This window comes from Sapajus apella, unplaced genomic scaffold, assembly GCF_009761245.1.
Source record: "Sapajus apella isolate SASKATOON/1434 unplaced genomic scaffold, GSC_monkey_1.0 scaffold169, whole genome shotgun sequence".
NCBI classification, from domain to species: Eukaryota; Metazoa; Chordata; class Mammalia; order Primates; family Cebidae; genus Sapajus; species Sapajus apella.
The window spans coordinates 2,076,712-2,095,661 of NW_022437109.1; the positions used below are offsets into that span (position 1 = coordinate 2,076,712).

Here is an 18,950-nt window from a genome sequence, read left to right on the forward strand (position 1 = left end):
GCTGGGCATCTCTCCCGCCCTCTCCAGAGTCGACTGAAGTTTCTGAGGAGACTTCTCAGGCTGGGCTGGACACACCTTTCCAAAGACCTCCAAACTCCGCTCTGTGCACCTTAAATGCTCCTCTCCTTTGTGTCCAACCCCCTCCCCCTCTCTCTAACTCCCCTCTTCTCAAACAGACTCGCCTCTCCCCAGGGGGGTGAGCATCCTTGAGGTTTCCCACCCTTAAGTGCTCCGTCCCCGGATGGAGCCAGAGAAATGTGGTGGGGGGGGCCGGGGCCAGAGTTTCAACATTGCCCCCCAGAAGGAGGAGCCAGAGATGGGGGTAAGGAGAAGGAATTTGGGGAGGTCGGCAAGAGGGTGAGAATGGGGATGAGGTGGAGGTAAAAGGGGGAAGCAAAGGCTCTAGAGGAGGAGGAGGGTGTGTCTGTGCCATCAGCTTCTGTTGATGGAGCCTGGTCTGCCTTTTTCATAGTCTCAAGTTCGTTGTCTCATTACCCATTAACCAGCCCCTCCCTTGACTGTCTGCCAGGCCTGGCTGGTCTGGAGCTCCCCATAGACACTGATCTCAGTTTCCCCCAGAGTGTGAGTGCAGGCCTCTGAAGGCAGCTGCCTCTGGGGAGGTCTAGGGGTTAACTTTATGCCCCCCTCAGCTCTCTGGACCAAAATCCATCCAGGAAAGCAGGATGCCGGAGCCCCGGAGTCGTCGGCTTAGCAGTTGCCTGGCCTCCGGATGCCTCCCAGGTAACAATGCCCTGTCATGCTCCAAACACTCCTCCAAATTCCATCCTGCACCACTGTTGTTTCATGCCCTCACCAAAGAGACCCCTGTTTTCCTCTCCTGCCTCAAAGTGCTTCTGCCTGAGGCTTGCTGTCCTCCCCGGCGGCTTCTGGAGCTGGCTGAGGGTTGGATGTTGACATTCCTTCTGTTTCCTTGACCCTGTTACCCCTTTTGAAATTTACTTATTTAATACATATTTAGTGCCTGGTATGTGCCGGGTCCTGTTCTAGGCTGTGTTCTAGTTACGTAAATTTTTTAAAATGTATCTTTCCTGGGCCAGACGCAGTGGCTCACGCCTGTAATCCCAGCACTTTGGGAGGCCGAGGCGGGTGGATCATGAAGTCAAGAGATCGAGACCATCCTGGTCAACATGGTGAAAGCCCGTCTCTACTAAATATACAAAAAATCAGCTGGGCATGGTGGCGCGTGCCTGTAATCCCAGCTGCTCAGGAGGCTGAGGCAGGAGAATTGCCTGAACCCAGGAGGCGGAGGTTGTGGTGAGCCGAGATTGCGCCATTGCACTCCAGCCTGGGTAACAAGAGGGAAACTCTGTCTCAAAAAAAAAAAAAAAAAAAATGTATCTTTTCTCAGAAGCTTACATTCTAGAGGGCTTAGAGGAGGATTTTCATCGTCCCCATTTAGATCTCTCTGTCTCAGAGGAGTGGGTGTTTCCAAGTGTGGGCAACACTGGGAATAGTCATAACGGGGCTTCCCTTCTTTCCCTTTAGGGGAGCAGATCCTAGCATGGGCCCCAGGGGTGAGGAAGGGGCTGGAACCGGAATTGTCTGGAACCCTGATCTGTACCAACTTGAGGGTCACCTTCCAGCCCTGTGGATGGCAGCGGAATCAGGTAAGATAGTTGGGGCAACAGAAATGACAGGTAGGGGCAAATGGGTAGGGGATTCTAGCAGGATTTAGACAAACATTATGGGTTAAGGGCTGTCTTGTATGTATCACTGATAATCAATGTGAACTCCCTCTAGGGGGGTTGCCCCCTAGAGGGGTTGGGGCTGCCAGGGTAGGAAAACGAGGGCTATTTCAGATGTCTGTACCATCAGTCACGTGCTTCCTCTAGGATACTCCCTTGAGCAGTGAATATGATTTTGCCCTGGTCAACATTGGGCGATTGGAGGCTGGTAAGTTGGGGGGTTTTGGTGAAGGGGTTCACTGGGGGTGTTGGAACTCCCTCCTCTTCCTCCTTCCTCTATTCTCAGAAAACAGCCAGGGATGGAGTGGGACGGGCTGGAAGAGTCCCTTCTGGAGGGACCCTGGTCCATACACTGCTCTGTACCTCTTGACTTCAGTGAGCGGCTTGTCCCGAGTCCAGCTGCTCCGTCCAGGGTCCCTGCTTAAATTTATCCCCGAGGAGATTCTGATTCATGGCCGAGACTTCCGGCTGCTCAGAATTGCTTTTGAGGCTGGAGGCCTAGAGCCCCAGGCTTTTCAGGTAAGAGGCCCCTAACCTGAGGCTTCCTCCTCTCCCCAGAACCTTGGGGTCCTCTCCCTGACAATTTCTGAGACTCCTCCAGCCCCCGGGATCCTCACATTATTCCCCCTGCTTCTCTCAACGAAAGGCTAAAAGGCTGGGATAAATGATCTTGTAATGAGAGGAAGGGGCCTGCCCTCCAGCCTGACTCTGCCAATTACCAGCAGTGTGACGGTGGGCGAGTTTCCTCCTTTCAAAAACCGGAATTCCTCCCAGAATGATCATTCTAGGATTCTGTGATTCTAGATTTGTTCTCCCGACCCCGGTCCCCATGGCCTGAGGAAGCCCCCTTCTCTAGAGACCGTTTTTACTGTTCTTCTTTGTTCTTGGCAAATAGAGTGGAGCAACACATGGGCTCCGTTTCCTTCTTTTCACTTAGCCTAAGCCAAAAGGATGGAATGTCCTTTCCTCCACAGGTGACCATGGCCATTGTCCAAGCCAGAGCTCAGAGCAGTCAAGCCCAACAGTATTTGGGGATAACCCTGAGCAAGGCTGGTGAGTGAGGGCACTTTAGGGTAAGGAAGAGTCTGAAAAAGCAGAGATGGCCTAGGACAAAGAGCTGAGAAGCTGTCTCTGGTATTCTCCTTCCTCCTCTATGTCCCACTCCTGTTCTAGGCCAGGGTTCTGGCTCCAGAAAACCACCAATTCCTCTCATGGAGACAGCAGAAGACTGGGAGACTGAGCGGAATAAACAGGGAGCCAGAGGCTGGAGGGTGAGCACGGTCAACGAGAGGTTCGACGTAGCCACCAGGTGATTGCCCAGTGCCCCCCAACCCTGCTGCTCTCCCAGTCTTCCCTTAGTTCCTTGATCCCCTAAAGCTAGGACGTCCACAAAGCTCTCTCCCAGGCTGGGCGCGGTGGCTCACCCCTGTAATCCCAGCACTTAGGGAGGCTGAGGTGGGAGGATCACCTGAGGTCAGCAGTTTGAGAACAGCCTGACCAACAAGGAGAAATCCCAGCTCTACTAAAAATACAAGAAATTAGCTGGGCGTGGTGGCACATGCCTGTAATCCCAGCTACTCAGAAGGCTGAGGCAGGAGAACCTGGGAGGTTGAGGTTGAGGTGAGCTGAGATCGTGCCATTGCACTCCAGCCTGGGCAACAAGAGTGAAACTCCATCTCAAAAAAAAAAAAAAAAAAAGCGCTATCTCCCTTACCTCCTAGATCCCTTAACCTGAGATCCCTTGGAATGATCCCTCCGAAGCAGCTTCCTTATAATAACAGCTTTACATTATAATGAAGTCGCTGAGCCAAACTGTAACACCAGTCTCATTTCACAGCCTCCCCCGTTACTTCTGGGTCCCTAACCGAATTCTGGACAGTGAGATCAGGAGAGCATTTGGCCACTTTCATCAGGGCCGTGGACCGGTCAGTGTGAGGGTCAGGGTAACAGCTGTGGATTAGAGGGTCATGGGAGGCTGGGGACATGTGGAGGGAGGAACCTCTGTGAAGTCAGCATGGGGGCAAGGGCAGCGTGGCTAGGCGTTTCTCCCACAGTGACCCTCTTCTGCTCCATCTGAAGCGCTTGTCCTGGCATCACCCTGGCGGCAGTGATCTTCTCCGCTGCGGAGGCTTCTACACAGCCAGCGACCCTAACAAGGAGGACATCAGGTGAGGGAGGCTTGATGAGAAGAATCAAGGGTTAGGTGCTCAGGACAGATTCCTTCTCTTACTTCCTGACTCCCTCCCCTCCAGAGCAGTGGAGTCGATGCTCCAGGCTGGGCATTCGGATGTTGTCCTGGTGGACAGTATGGATGAGCTGCCCAGCCTTGCAGATGTCCAACTTGCCCACCTGAGGCTGAGGGCCCTCTGCCTGCCGGGTGAGAAAAACCTTTGAACTCTCACTCTCACCCACAGGTCTGCTGACCCTAACTTGGTCAACCCTTTGCTTGCTGTAGATGAGTAGCTCGTTAGCCTCTCACCTCCCATCTCTCCCACAGACTCATCGGTTTCCTGTCTTCTTGACCCCAATTTATTCTTTTCTAAACAGCTTTATTGAGACATAATGTACGTATCATAAAATTTACCCTTCACTGAAGTATACAGTTCAGTGAGTTTTATTATATTTACAATGTTGTACAACCATCACCACTGCTTAATTTTAGAAAACCATCCTGGCCATTTATGATTACTTTTCATTCCTATTTTTAACCCATCAGGCTATCAACCTGAATCTTGAGTTCTCCTAATCTCTTTGCCCTCTGATCTCTCTGCCCTCTAACAGATTCATCTGTAGCTGATGATAAATGGCTTTCAGCCCTGGAAGGAACACGATGGCTGGACTATGTCAGGTACTCCCTCGCTTCTTCTAGCCATCATTAATAATTCAGCCTTCCTCAACCTTCTGTTAACCTGGACTCCTAAATGGCCTTTCATTAATTCTTCTCTTTGGTTTCCCAAGAAGACTGCCATTTGCTGCTCTTTAGAAGGAGGAGGGGCAGGATTTGGAGTTGGCCTCATTCCATCCCATGACCCATTTCCCTAGGCTTATCATTCTTCCTCCCTCTTCCTCACCTGCTCCTCCAGGGCTTGCCTTCGAAAGGCCAGTGACATTTCAGTATTAGTGACAGCCAGGGTTCGTTCTGTAATACTTCAAGGTGAGTTCCTTGGGTAAGCCCATTCCATTCTTTGCCTCTTTTCTTCACCCACCTGACCAGATTGCAATTCAGGGAGGGAGGACCCTAAGGCTTCCTCCTCTCCTGTTCCTGGGAACTGCCCCCAAGCTCTACTCTCTTTTTTTTTTTTGAGACGGAGTTTCGCTCTTGTTACCCAGGCTGGAGTGCAATGGCGCGATCTCGGCTCACCGCAACCTCCGCCTCCTGGGTTCAGGCAATTCTCCTGCCTCAGCCTCCTGAGTAGCTGGGACTACAGGCACGCGCCACCATGCCCAGCTAATTTTTTGTATTTTTAGTAGAGATGGGGTTTCACCATGTTGACCAGGAAGGTCTCGATCTCTTGACCTTGTGATCCACCCGCCTCGGCCTCCCAAAGTGCTGGGATTACAGGATTGAGCCACTGCACCCGGCAGCTCTACTCTCTTCCTCCAGTGCTACCTCGGCCCCTACAACGTGGGGTCCCTGACACTAGGATGGTCTTAGCCCCTTTGTTCCTTTCCTTCCATCAGTGGATGGGGACTGGGGTTGGGGTGGGAAGGGCAGTTTGGAAGCTGGTTTGAGAATTGTGATTCTGCCCCTCACATGTGAAACTGGGTATTTCTATCCGGGTGGAGTCTAGGAAGTGAATCATTCAAGGTCTTTGTTTTCTCTTCACTTCTATGTGTTCTCTCAATCCTGCCTACCCCAAACCTTTCCCCGCTGTGCCTCTCACTTCTCCTTGCCATGTTTCTCTTCTCATTCTCTCCTGCCCTAGTTTCTTGGACCCCTCTTCTTTGTCCCTTCCTCTTTATCACCCAGAGCGCGGTGATCGTGATCTCAATGGCCTCCTCTCTTCACTCGTCCAGCTGCTTTCAGCTCCTGAAGCCCGAACGCTGTTTGGCTTCCAATCACTAGTGCAGCGAGAGTGGGTGGCAGCTGGACACCCCTTCCTGACTCGGCTTGGGGGAACTGGGGCCAGTGAAGAGGTGAGAACAACTCGGGACGGCATTGGAGGGATATTACTAAAGAACTAAGAGAGCCGGGTGTGGTGGCTCACGCCTGTAATCCAAGCACTTTGGAGGCCAAGGCGGGCTGATCACCTGAGGGCGGGAGTTCAAGACCAGCCTGACCAACATGGTGAAACCCCGTCTAAAAAAAAAAAAAAAAGTAAGAGAATGAGAATATTCTTTCGTATAATCCGCTGGCAGTGAATCAGGTCAGAAGGGCCCCAAAGTTAGGCTGAGATGAAGATCCAAATGAGTGAAGCCCCACAACCCCTTCTACTCTCCATTCAGATTTTCATTCCCTGACTTCCATAGTGCCCCCTATTCCCTGCGTTCCCCATTCCCCTCTCACTTCATCATCATCCCTCTTGGGGCCCCAAGAATCCCTTCCAATCTCTTACTTTCTCCTCAGTCCCCGGTGTTTCTCCTCTTCCTTGATTGCGTCTGGCAGCTCCTCCAGCAGTTTCCAGCTGATTTTGAATTCTCTGAGTTTTTCCTTCTTGCTCTTCATGACAGTGTCAGGGTTCCTGACACCCTTACCTTCCTGAGAAATACCCCCTGGGAGCGCGGAAAGCAGAGCGGACAGGTCAGTGACCTCTATTTTGACTTGTGTGTGTGTATGTGTGTTTTTTTTTCCATGGGGAAGTTTGGTCTTCATTTGTTTTATGAGAAGTGAGGTCTGTGGGTGGGGAGAGGGAGATTTATTCTCACTTTCAGGATGGGACTTTTGCCCTACATCGTTCCTAGGATTAGAGGGGAGGCTGTCATGATTTGTCTCTAGATGTGGGAGGATTGTGGTAACCATCCTTTTTCTTGCTTCCTCTGTCCAGTTAAACTCATATACACAAGTCTACACTCCAGGATACTCCCAGCCCCCAGCTGGGAACTCTTTTAATCCGCAGCTGTCTGTCTGGGACTGGGATTTACGCTACAGCAGTGCACAGATACTACAATTCCAGAATCCTGGCTATGATCTGGAACAGTGCCCAGATTCCTGGCTCCCTAGACCGCAGGTGAAGTGTCTAAATTTCCTAAATTCCCTTGACTTTCCCACAGGCTCATGCCGCCAGACAGGGAGAAGTGAAAGACACAATGTCTTGAGTTCCTTAGGGAAAGCTCCCCACTACTCTTCTGCAGCTGTCAGTTATAGTCCCTGGCTGTCCCTAGGAAGACAGATGTCCTAGAATAGCACAGAGGGCATCCTTTTTGTCCTTACTCCAGTCTGTTGACTCGTCTTCCTGTCTCATGCACACATACGTTTCCCTAAAATCAACCTTAATCAGTCCTGAGGCCTAGATGAGGAGGGTAGAAGAGTTCTCCTGGGAGGCGTGGAGTTCTAGTCACCAGTGCAGTGAGTGGGTGGTCGCAGGATACCCCATCCTGATTCAGATTGGGGAAACTAGGGTTTTCTGGTCTCTCAGTTGCCAGTTGATTTCCTTTTCCCTTTAGCCGAGTTTCCTGGTTCCTGGACCCCCCAGTTCTGTGTGGCTCTTCTCTAGAGGGGCGTTGACCCCCCTGAATCAGCTTTGTCCTTGGCGGGACAGTCCTTCCCTGCTGGCAGTCTCTTCTCGTTGGCTCCCTCGACCTGCTCTCTCCTCTGAAAGCCTGGCTGACCAGGAATGGGGGCTCCCCTCGCATTGGGGAGCTTGCCCTTTACCTCCAGGGCTGCTGCTGCCTGGATATCTGGGACCTCAGATCAGGCTCTGGAGACGTTGCTACCTGAGGGGAAGGCCTGAGGTCCAGGTAAGAAGGGAAAACGGACTGGAAGTGGGAGAAAGAACTTGACTGCTGAACCAGATGAACAGGAGCTGGAAAGGCAAGGAGCCAGAGGATGGGGTCACTAGGACAGTTCCACTCCTGTTGGCATCAAACAGGGATTGGGAGTGTAGCAGGTAGGAGAAAGTGCTTGTGGCTTAGATTAAGTGGAATTTAGGGCACAGCTGGAAGGGGAAACAGCATTAAAGACACCAGAGGAGCCGGGCGCGGTGGCTCAAGCCTGTAATCCCAGCACTTTGGGAGGCCGAGGCGGGTGGATCACGAGGTCAAGAGATCGAGACCATCCTGGTCAACATGGTGAAACCCCGTCTCTACTAAAAATACAAAAAATTAGCTGGGCATGGTGGCGCGTGCCTGTAATCCCAGCGACTCAGGAGGCTGGGGCAGGAGAATTGCCTGAACCCAGGAGGCGGAGATTGCGGTGAGCCGAGATCGCGCCATTGCACTCCAGCCTGGGCAACAAGAGCGAAACTCCGTCTCAAAAAAAAAAAAAAAAAAAAAAGACACCAGAGGTAGCAAACAGAAATTAGAAGCAGAGGGCTAGAGCTGCAACAGTATCCCTCTGTTCCTCTTTGCCTCCTCCCCAGACTGGACTCTCAGCTCCCTTAATCTCTGGCCTCCAGGATGAGCTATCCCATCTTCAGGAGCTATTACGGAAATGGACCCCAAGAACATCTCCTGAGGATCACTCCAAGAAAAGAGATCCAAATACCATTCCCTCTCAATCCCATGGAAATTGCGGGCATTCTCAAAGGCAGGGCAGAGGAAGATCTGGGGTAGAGGAGGGTTCTGTTTAATCTTTCCATTTTTTGGGCAGGGGGATGGAGTCTTGCTCTGTCACCAGGCTAGAGTGCAGTGGCACAATCTCGGCAGATTCTTCTGCCTCAGCCTCCCGAGTAGCTGGGACTACAGGCACTCACCACCACACCCAGCTAATTTTTGTATTTTTAGTAGAGATGGGATTTCACCATGTTGGCCAGGATGGTTTCGATCTCTTGACCTCATGATCTGCCTGCCTCGGCCTCCCAAAGTGCTGGGATTACAGCCACTGTGCCAGGCCTTAGCCTTTTTTTTTTTTGTATCTGGACTTGCAGCTTTCACACGCCAGCCATTAAACAAGTTCACTAAGATGTGAGTTTCTGCTGCAGATGGCGGTGTTAATCGCTCCAACTCTTGTCCTGTCTTGTTCGGTTCCTGCAGATATTTTTGTTTCTTGTGATTTGAAGAATTAAGAAACAAAAACAATCCAGAAAATGATCGGTTCTTTTAAGCCAATTCCATCCCTTCTGGATAACCAGATGTTAAATTGTGAGATTAGAGATGCTGTTCATTAGTCCAACAAGACGGCCCCGCCTTGCTGCTGCTTTAATTCCAACTTCTGTTTCTTTCCTTACAGTTTTCTATGAGAATGAGGTGGATACAGGAAACACTCTGTCTCCTCTGTGTATTTTTGTAGTGGAATTTCTATTTAAGGGGTTCATTAAAGCACAGTATTTATACACATTGCTGGCATTGTTTCTTGTGTTTGAATAAAGGATTCTCCTAGGTAGCAAACAGTGGTGGGTAAAAGGTGGCTGTGACCCAAGAGAGGAAGGCTTCCACCATATTATTGCTAAGGAAACAGAGGAGCTGGGTCTGAAGAGGTGCTGCAGAATTAAAGTGCAGTTTGGGGAAAGGGTTAGATGGGGCACGAGTATGTCAAGATGTCGTGACCAGGCGCGGTGGCTCACGCCTGTAATCCCAGCACTTTGGGAGGCCAAGGCGGATCACGAGGTACAGAGCTCGAGACCAGCCTGGCCAACATGGTGAAACCCTGTCCCTACTAAAAATACAAAAATTAGCTGGGCGTGGTGGCGCGCGCCTGTAGTCCCAGCTACTCGGAAGGCTGAGGCAGGAGAAATGCTTGAACCCGGGAGGCGGAGGTTGCAGTGGGCTGAGATCACGGCACTGCACTCCAGCCTGGTGACAGAGCGAGATTCTCCCAAAAAAAAAAAAAAAAAAAAAAAAAAAAAAAGTCGCTGGGCCCAGAGTGTTCTAGAAATCCAGACTGCAGTCTCTGGGCCCATCCACCCATCAGCTGTGGTCAAACACCCTCGGAGCAGCCTGATTCCCACCACCCTCCTCCTCCCCATGAGCGCAGACGTCACTCCAGCTCAGACATTCCGCAGTCTCCCCCCCTGAGGGAAAACCAATACCTCCAGCCCAAATCTGCAAGAAGGCTGCAGGCGAGACGGAAGGTTCCCTCTGCGCCTGAAAGCAGCCGAGTCCTCCGGCTGGGAGGACTCTTCGGCACATTCTTCTCTGGGCAACAAAAGAAGAATCACAAAATATAGCAAAACTAAAGCCTTGTTCTTTTAGCTTTCGAATTTACATTTTTGGGAGCAGTGTGATTCTTTCAAGTCTAGCAGTGCATTAAGAGGGTCTGAACGTTTCCGTTTCGCCCTCCTCGCTTAGACCACTAGCAGCGACATAACCGTGCGGGAGCCGAGGCCTCCAGCGGCCGACCCGAGTTAAGTCCCGGAGGCTCCTAAGATGGCTGCGGCTGCTCCCAGGCACCTCCTCTTCCGCGACCCCGCCCACCAACGTCAACCTTCGCCCCGGAAGTGGAAGTCGGGCTGAGGTCAGAGAGCGGAACCGCTGCTGGGAGACGGCGGGATCTCTTTCGCCATGGCTGCCGGGCCGATCTCCGAGCGGAACCAGGGTAATTGGAGGGGGAGAATCTGGAATGCGCTCAGCGTGGCGAGGAGTTCCCGGCTAGGGCCAGCAGTGCCTCTGCAGGGGTGGGAAGCTGAACTCCTCGGTTTCCCAGAGGGCGCGAAACCGGCCCCATGCCTGCTCGGGGCGGGGTGGCTGAGTGCTGGCTGAGGCCTGTGGGTGTGATACTTTTATGTCCAATCCCCTGCTGCCTTCCCACTCAAAAAAAAAAAAAATCCACCCAGAATACTAAATTAGGCTTGAGAGGATTTCCTAAGTCTTGGGAAGAAAGAGGTTTAAGGGTTAAACGTTTTTTTTTTTTTTTTTTTTTTTTTTTTGCTTCTACCCTACCCTCGTCCCCAGTTCCCCTGGTTGGGTTCCATCTTCATGTTTCCATCACCTCCTTTCCTGTTATACTCTCACCGTTGCCCTAACTTTCTTCCCCCTCCCTTCAGATGCTACTGTGTACGTCGGGGGCCTGGATGAGAAGGTTAGTGAACCGCTGCTGTGGGAACTGTTTCTCCAGGCTGGACCAGTAGTCAACACCCACATGCCAAAGGATAGAGTCACTGGCCAGCACCAAGGTGAGTACATGGCAAGGGGCAGATTGCTCCTGGAGGGTCCCAGCAGTATTCACAACTGTTTTGGATTGAGATGAGCGACCGAAAGATTTCTTTCTTTTAAGCCTCAGTTCAGGTTATTTCTGGAGCCATTCTGAAGTAAAGTGAGGTTGTTTTTTGTTCTTTGTGATTAGAGGGTAGGTGAGTTTTACCCCATTTTGAATCTCTTCACTTAGGTTGTTAACCTCCTCTTCTCCCTTCTCCAGGCTATGGCTTTGTGGAATTCTTGAGTGAGGAAGATGCTGACTATGCCATTAAGATCATGAACATGATCAAACTCTACGGGAAGCCAATACGGGTGAACAAGGCGTCAGCTCACAACAAAAACCTGGATGTAGGGGCCAACATTTTCATTGGCAACCTGGACCCTGAGATTGATGAGAAGTTGCTTTATGATACTTTCAGCGCCTTTGGGGTCATCTTACAAACCCCTAAGATTATGCGGGACCCTGACACAGGCAACTCCAAAGGTTATGCCTTTATTAATTTTGCTTCATTTGATGCTTCGGATGCAGCAATTGAAGCCATGAATGGGCAGTATCTCTGTAACCGCCCTATCACTGTATCTTACGCCTTCAAGAAGGACTCCAAGGGTGAGCGCCATGGCTCAGCAGCCGAACGACTTTTGGCAGCTCAGAACCCACTCTCCCAGGCTGACCGCCCTCATCAGCTGTTTGCAGATGCACCTCCTCCACCCTCTGCCCCCAATCCTGTGGTATCATCACTGGGGTCTGGGCTTCCCCCACCAGGTAAGGCTTTTGGTTAAAATATGTTTGTCCTTAAGGTTGGGGGAGTTGGGCAGGGGAAGAAAAAAGAGTCTGAAAGAGGGACATTGAGTCAATGAGTGATGGGAAGTCAGTGAGTGATGGGAAGTGGTGGAGGAGAATGTTGTTGGGTATCTTTGGGAGGCTGCAGTTGTTTGACTATTCTAACATGGCTTTTGATTTTAGAGCACTGGGAGGAGGGGCCAAGAACTCACCCTGGCTGGAGAGGCCAAATATGGTCAGGTCTTTAAAGACATTTTCTCCTCACTACCATTAACTCTTCTTCCATTTCCTCTACAGGCATGCCTCCTCCTGGCTCCTTCCCACCCCCAGTGCCGCCTCCTGGAGCCCTCCCACCTGGGATACCCCCAGCCATGCCCCCACCACCTATGCCTCCTGGGGCTGCAGGACATGGTCCCCCATCGGCAGGAACCCCAGGGGCAGGACATCCTGGTCATGGACACTCACATCCTCATCCATTCCCACCAGGTGGGATGCCCCATCCAGGTAGGTGTGCTTTGTTGGGAAAGGGAGGGAAGAGCTGGGTAGAGCATCTCTGTCACCACTCACCCTGCTGCCCTTTGTTCCTCAACTGTAACAGTTTCAGAGTTTTCCTTTCCTTCAGACATTCTCTTATAAAAACATAAAAAATACTCTCTAACAGCTACCAGTCTGAAATCATTTCTTAAGTTTTTCTGACGAGCAGACTACACTTGCTGTTTTTTGTTTCTTTAACTTTTAGTTCCATTCTGTCCTCTAACTCCACCTCAAAGTGGTGACCTAATTGCCAGATCTTGGGGACAGTTCTCCTTATCTGGTTTGACCTCGGATGTAGTTGAAACAAATCGTGTCTTCCTGTTTGAAATTCCTGTCTCGGCTGGGCACGGTGGCTCATGCCTGTAATCCCTGCACTTTGGGAGGCTAAGCTGGGTGGATCACCTGAGGTCAGCAGTTTGAGACCAGTCTGGCCAACATGATGAAACCCCATCTGTACTAAAATACAAAAGATTAGACGGGTGTGGTGACACGCTCCTGTGATCCCAGCTACTGGGGAGGCTGAGGCAGGACAATCCCTTGAACCTGGGTGGTGGAGGTTGCAGTGAACTGAGATCGTGCCACTGCACTCCAGCCTGGGCAACAAGAGCAAAAACTCTGTCTCAAAAAAAAAAAAAGAAAGAAAGAAAAAAGGAAAATAAATTCTTGGCTGGGAGTGGTGGCTCATGCCTGTAATCCCAGCACTTTGGGAGGCCGAGGGGGGTGGATCACCTGAGGTTGGGAGTTCAAGGCCAGCCTGACCAACATGGAGAAACCCCCGTCTCTACTAAAAATACAAAAAATTAGCCAGGTATGGTGGCGCATGCCTGTAAGCCCGGCTACTTGGGAGGCTGAGGCAGGAGAATCGCTTGAACCCAGGAGGTGGAGGTTGCAGTGAGCTGAGAGCACGCCATTGCATTCCAGACTGGGCAACAAAAGCAAAACTCTGTCTCAAAAAAAAAACAAACAAAAAAACCCCAGAAATTCTTGTCTCTTTGTTTCTGCTTTTTTAGATCCTCCCCACCTTTCTCTGACTCCTTAATCTTAGCTACCACGACAGACTTTTGTCGACTTGTGCGTAGATTTTTGTGCTTGTTTCTCTTGTCTGCATATATGTATAGTTTTAATTGGCATATATACTGATGCCTCCTAGATCTGTATCTCTAGTTCATAGCTGTTAACATTCCAGATCCTTAATGCTGCCGCTTAATAGATAGTGTCGCTTTTCTGTCCCTCTCCTTCAAACCTATTCCTCTAGTATTCGTTTTTGTCAGGTACTTAATTCATTAATCTGAGAGCTATGTTTGACTGTGCTGTATTACCCCACTCTTAATACCAAGTCTGCTTTATGTCAGTGGCATCTCTCCCCATGGCCAGTGCCCTAGTTGAGTCTCTCATTCCTTCATGTCACACTTAATTTATTGTAGTAATGTCTGGCCATGTTGACTCCAGTTTTCACTAACTTTGATCTACTTTCACGGAGTAAGTTTTGTAAAACACAGATGTGCACACACATGCTCAAAATTCCTCTGTTGCTCCTTTTTACCTACAAAGTAAAACCCAAACTCATTACCATAGCATTCACAGATCTTTATGGTTTGGCCCCTGCCCCTCATTTCCATAGCTGCATTTTGCTCCTGATACTGAGTTCCTGGCATTTCCTGGAACTTACTGTGCTGTTTGAGACACCTGTGATTTGTACATGGTAGTCTTTTTGCTTGGGATGCTCTCTTTCCACGATCTTATTCTCCTGAAATAGTCATGCTTTAGAATCAGATCTTTGCTTAGACAGTATGTCCTCTGCCACTTTCTCAAATCCTATCAACAGTTATCACTCTGCTTGTTGTATACTTCAGCATTACCATTACAGTGCCTAAGTCATGGAAGAAGCAAGCAAAGAGGGTAAGGCGTTGAGTGATTGGTTGGTTTCTGCTGTTGGAATGGGGTCAAGGATAGGGAGCACTTTTTACTACCCTTTCTTTCTTTCTTTTCTTTTTTTTTTTTTTTTTTTTTTGAGACGGAGTCTCGCTCTGTAGCCCAGGCTGGAGTGCAATGGCCTCATCTCGGTTCACTGCAACCTTGGCCTCCCGGGTCCTGGTTCAAGCAATTCTCCTGCCTCAGCCTCCTGAGTAGCTGGGATTACAGGCCTGCACCACCATGCCTAGCTAATTTTTGTATTTGTAGTAGGGACAGGATTTCACCATCTTGGCTAGGCTGGTCTTGAACTCCTGACCTCATGATCTGCCTGCCTCGGCCGCCCAAAGTGCTGGGATTACAGGCATGAGCCACTGCACCTAGCCATTTGTTGTTGTTGTTGTTGTTATTTTTTTGGTGACAGGGTCTCACTCTGTCACCCAGGCTGGAGTGCAGTGGCATAGTGATGGCTTACTGTAGCCTTGACCTCCAAGGCCCAAGTGATCCTCCCACCTCAGCTTCATGAGTAGCTGGGACTATAGGCACTCACCACCATGCCTCGCTAATTAAAAAAAAATTTTTTGATAGATATGGGGTGTCACTATGTTGCTCAGGTTGGTCTCAAACTCCTAGGCTCAAGTGATCTTCCCACCTAGGCCTCCCAGAGTGCTGGGATTATTGGCATGAGCCCCTGTGCCCAGCCAGCCTTATTTTCTAGACCCTTTTTTCTATATAGACCTCTTTCTGATGTCACTTTGTTTCTAATTTTGTTCTCTTCCTTTCTCCATTTTCTTTGCCCTCTTCTCTATCTTTGTCTCTTTTCTTTTTGTGTGTTTCTTTTCGTAGGGATGTCTCAGATGCAGCTGGCACACCATGGCCCTCATGGCTTAGGACATCCCCATGCTGGACCTCCAGGCTCTGGTGGGCAGCCGCCGCCCCGACCACCACCTGGAATGCCTCATCCTGGACCTCCTCCAATGGGCATGCCCCCCCGAGGTCCTCCATTCGGATCTCCCATGGGTAAGTCGGCTCTAGCCACCTCCTTCACCTGCACCTATCACGTTCTAACAACTTCCTGTAGGTACACCCCTTGTCCCATGCCCTTACTAACTTTTCTTTCACTTCTTGCAGGTCACCCAGGTCCTATGCCTCCACATGGTATGCGTGGACCTCCTCCACTGATGCCCCCCCATGGATACACTGGCCCTCCACGACCGCCACCCTATGGCTACCAGCGGGGGCCTCTCCCTCCACCCAGACCCACTCCCCGGCCACCAGTTCCCCCTCGAGGCCCGCTTCGGGGCCCTCTCCCTCAGTAAATTCACATTTTCCTTCCTCCTGTTACATCTTCCCAATATCTTTTCGATTCCTTGGACCAATCAGAGATGCTATAGCTCCTGGGGGCTAAGGCACTAGTCTCTTTCAGCACCCCACCCCATTCCCCTTTTTAATGTAACTTTTTCCACTGGAGGTATTACTTTTTTATGTTGGTCCTGAGTATTTTGCAGATGCACAGAGAAAATAAAACTAAACTCCTTGTTTAGTTGTGGTGTTTTCCTTGACAACAGTACCTTTTCTCATTTTCTTTAAGAAGAGATGTCATTAGCCAGGTGTGGTGGTGCACGCCTGCAGTCCCAACTACTCTGGAGGCTGAGGCAGGAGGATTGCTTGAACCCGGGAAGCAGAGGTTGCAGTGAGTTGAGATTATGCCGCTATACTGCTGCCTTGGCGACAGAGCGAGACTGTCTCAAAAGAAAAAAAAAGATGTTAGAGTATCATGAAAAGAATGGTAAGGAGGAGTAGGAGTGAGGGTGCTTCTACATTTTTTTTGTTTTTTGAGACTGAGTCTCACTCTGTCACCAAGACTGGAGTGTACAGGTGCGATCACAGCTCTCTGTGGCCTTACCTCTCAGGCTCAGGTGATCCTCCCACGTCAGCCTCCCAAGTAGCTGGGACCACAGGCGTGTGCCACCACACCCAGCTAATTTTTGTATTTTTTTGTACAGATGAGGTCTTGCCATGTTGCCCAGGCTGGTCTTGAACTCCTGGGCTCAAGCAATCCCTCTGCCCCAGCCTCCCAAAGTGCTGGGATTACAGGCGTGAGGCACCTTGCCCAGCCGGATTATTGTTTTAAAGTGAGAATAGATGTACCTGGAGATAGCCTGGCAAAAATGAGATAACATGCACTAAGCAATTCATTGCAGCACCATTTGTAATGGCAGTAGATAGGATACAACTCATCTCTCCATCAGTGAAGGGACTGGTTGAATAAACTTTTTGATGTTTATACAATAGAGTACTGTGCAGTCATAAAAAGGAATGAGGAAGATCTCTACATACTGCCGTGGAGAAACCTCCAAGTGAAGAAAATAATGTGCATAGTATGTATGTACAGTGTGCAACCTTCTCTAAGGGTGGCATATATGTATGTGTTTAACGTTTTTAAAAATGGATAAAGCAGATACTAATGGAAGTCGATAATACTGGAGAGGGAGGAAATATTGAGGGAAGTTGGATGTCTCCGAATATCCTGTGTTCATGTGTTTTTCATTTGGAACAATATAGATGTCTTACATAATTACGAAACAGTTAAAGTGAGTAAATGGAGACTTCCATATGTGTTCCATTTGCTTCTGTTTCACAGATGTCTAAGCAGTCAGATAAGGAGTTTGTATTTCAGTTTTTTTTCTCATTCTCAGTACTTCCAAACCTGATTTTCATCACATTCAAATCTGAGTTTGAAGACTTTTCAGAGATTCAATCCAATGGCTTTTTCCTCCCCCCATGTTCTTTGCCACATTTAATCCTGTTAAGTTTCCCTTCCTTCCCTTCCCCTTCCCTTCCCTTCCCTCTCCTCCCCTCCCCTCCTTCTTTTTCTTTTTCTTCTTCTTCTTTTTTTGAGATAGAGTCTCACTCTGTTGCCCAGGCGGAGTGCAATGGCACACACAGCTCACTGCAACCTCCGCCTCCAGGGTTCAAATGATTCTCCTGCCTCAGCCTCTCGAGTAGCTGGGATTACAGGTGCGTGGCACCACACCTGGCTAATTTTTTGTACTTTTAGTAGGGACGGGGTTTCACCATGTTAGTCAGGCTGGAAGTCACCCCTTTCTTGAAGTGCCCTCTTTGGCTTATGTAACAATAAACTTAACTAAATTCTAGGCAAGAAAAGTGTGCCTGGCCCTAGGCAAAGTCACCTTAAAGGGAAGAGATGTCTCCCTGCCAGCAGTACTTGGCTATAACCTAATTGAAAATGTTAACATATTTAAAGAATGTTGTCAGCCTGGCTGTGTGTGATGGCTCATGCCTGTAATCCCAACACTTTGGGAGACAGAGGTGGGTGGATCACTTGAGATCAGGAGTTCAAGACCAGCTTGGACAGCCTGTCTCTGTTAAAAATACAAAAATTAGCTGGGTGTGGTGGCGTATGCCTTTGGTCCCAGCTGCTTGGGAGGCTGAGGCAGGAGAATCGCTTCAATCTGCGAGGCAGTTACACTGAGGCAAGATCCGCCACTGCACTCCAGCCTGGGTGGCAGAGGGAGACTCCATGTAAACAAATGAAACCAAAACCAAAACTTGAAGAGGGATCAGCAATGAAAGCCTAGTAAAGGGAGTGTCCCTGAGGCCAGTCTAAGCACCATCCTGGAAAGTGATTCAGCCATCAGATTCAGAGTAGTCCAGGAGTGCTGGCAAGGCTGCCCATAGCAGAGAGGTGGGGGTAGAAGATTGTTGCCAAGAAGAGTTTTCTGGACCCATTGGCATGGCTCTTATTGGAGATGGCCAGATGCCATTAAAGATACAAATCCTCCAGTTACGTTGTGCATTCATACATTAACATTATGATTCTGCTTTGGCTTCAGAGAGAGAATGTACTAGACATGTAGACATGAGTTTTCAGTCTGAGTGACAGTTAAATATTTATGATAAATTGATATTTATGTATTAGGGCTTTGTAGTTCAGAAGATTGTGAACTTTGTTGGCACGAATGATTATTTCCAAGATCCAGCTTTGGAGCCTGCAAAGCCCAGGCCCGTATCCCTGTCAGCCTTCTTCATGTATATCTCAGCATTCTGAAACCTCTGCATTTAGTAAGGTAGGGACCTTACTGAAAGGGGTCCTGATGCAGCATCTAGTCCAAGCCCCCCTTTTCCAGATGAGAAAGCTGAGGTTCACAGATGTGGAGAACTTTAGACTAACAGTTGACAGCTTGTTAGCAGTGGGAACCCAGGTCCGAGCCCAGGTCATTGCTGTCTAGAATGTTCTGACCTTATCTGGCATAGACACATTCAGGATGTATTTCCCCAAATCACTGCATTCCCTCACTCCTACAGTGGGGATGGTCATCAGGTGTCACCAAGTGGCATGTCTTGGGTCTCTTGAGTCCAGGTTATTGGTGCAAGAGCAAAGGAAAGATCAAAGGAAAAGCTGAAATCAGTTTCCTCCTTCCTGTCTGGGAAGTGCAAGTGTGTGAGGGCGGAGAAGGGTATTGAGAAGGGATCCTGTTTGAGTCATTGGAGCAAATTAATGGAAGGGGAAACGTCGGGTTGGTCAGGTCTGTGAAGAGCACCTCAGCTTCCCCAGGACTCCTGCTACCACCAACTGAATGGACAAATGAGGTCTGCACTTTTGTAAATAGTAACCTGGACTGATTTTTGAGGAAAGAGATGGAAGGAATCCAGGGGTCTCTGACTCTGGCAGTTCAGGATAGAAACCACATCTTGTTATCTCTGCTTTCTCTAAAATTACCAGGTAAACTTGGAGTCTGAGCACTTCGGATCTGAGAGACTGT

The 18,950-nt window shown here is 49.6% G+C and overlaps 2 protein-coding genes across 2 annotated transcripts; both read left to right on the forward strand.

The window, feature by feature from the left end:
* MTMR11 (myotubularin related protein 11) lies at positions 1–8,503 on the forward strand. The gene is given in 18 exon segments (XM_032267391.1): positions 1–322; positions 651–741; positions 1,507–1,628; positions 1,854–1,914; positions 2,083–2,225; positions 2,681–2,759; positions 2,880–3,015; positions 3,544–3,631; positions 3,786–3,874; positions 3,959–4,083; positions 4,488–4,554; positions 4,790–4,860; positions 5,677–5,843; positions 6,274–6,447; positions 6,692–6,874; positions 7,311–7,604; positions 8,225–8,353; positions 8,355–8,503. Coding segments are annotated over 18 exon segments (2,163 nt in total). The 5' UTR covers positions 1–241; the 3' UTR covers positions 8,418–8,503.
* Positions 8,504–9,773: 1,270 nt separating this feature from the next.
* On the forward strand, positions 9,774–15,706 carry SF3B4 (splicing factor 3b subunit 4). Its single transcript, XM_032267392.1, has 6 exons — positions 9,774–10,338; positions 10,787–10,915; positions 11,158–11,700; positions 12,016–12,222; positions 15,010–15,183; positions 15,295–15,706. Exons 1-6 carry the CDS (start codon positions 10,305–10,307, stop codon positions 15,480–15,482), a joined length of 1,275 nt encoding a protein of 424 aa, XP_032123283.1. The 5' UTR covers positions 9,774–10,304; the 3' UTR covers positions 15,483–15,706.
* The last annotated feature ends 3,244 nt before the right edge of the window (positions 15,707–18,950 follow it).

What these genes read in the sequence shown, in the direction of transcription:
- SF3B4 (XM_032267392.1), top strand. Translation starts at nt 10,305, where the DNA reads ATGGCTGCCGGGCCGATCTCCGAGCGGAACCAGG. An exon ending in GTCTGGGCTTCCCCCACCAG is followed by an intron (nt 11,701 to 12,015) that starts GTAAGGCTTTTG and finishes TTTCCTCTACAG; the next exon opens with GCATGCCTCCTCCTGGCTCC. An exon ending in AGGTGGGATGCCCCATCCAG is followed by an intron (nt 12,223 to 15,009) that starts GTAGGTGTGCTT and finishes TTCTTTTCGTAG; the next exon opens with GGATGTCTCAGATGCAGCTG.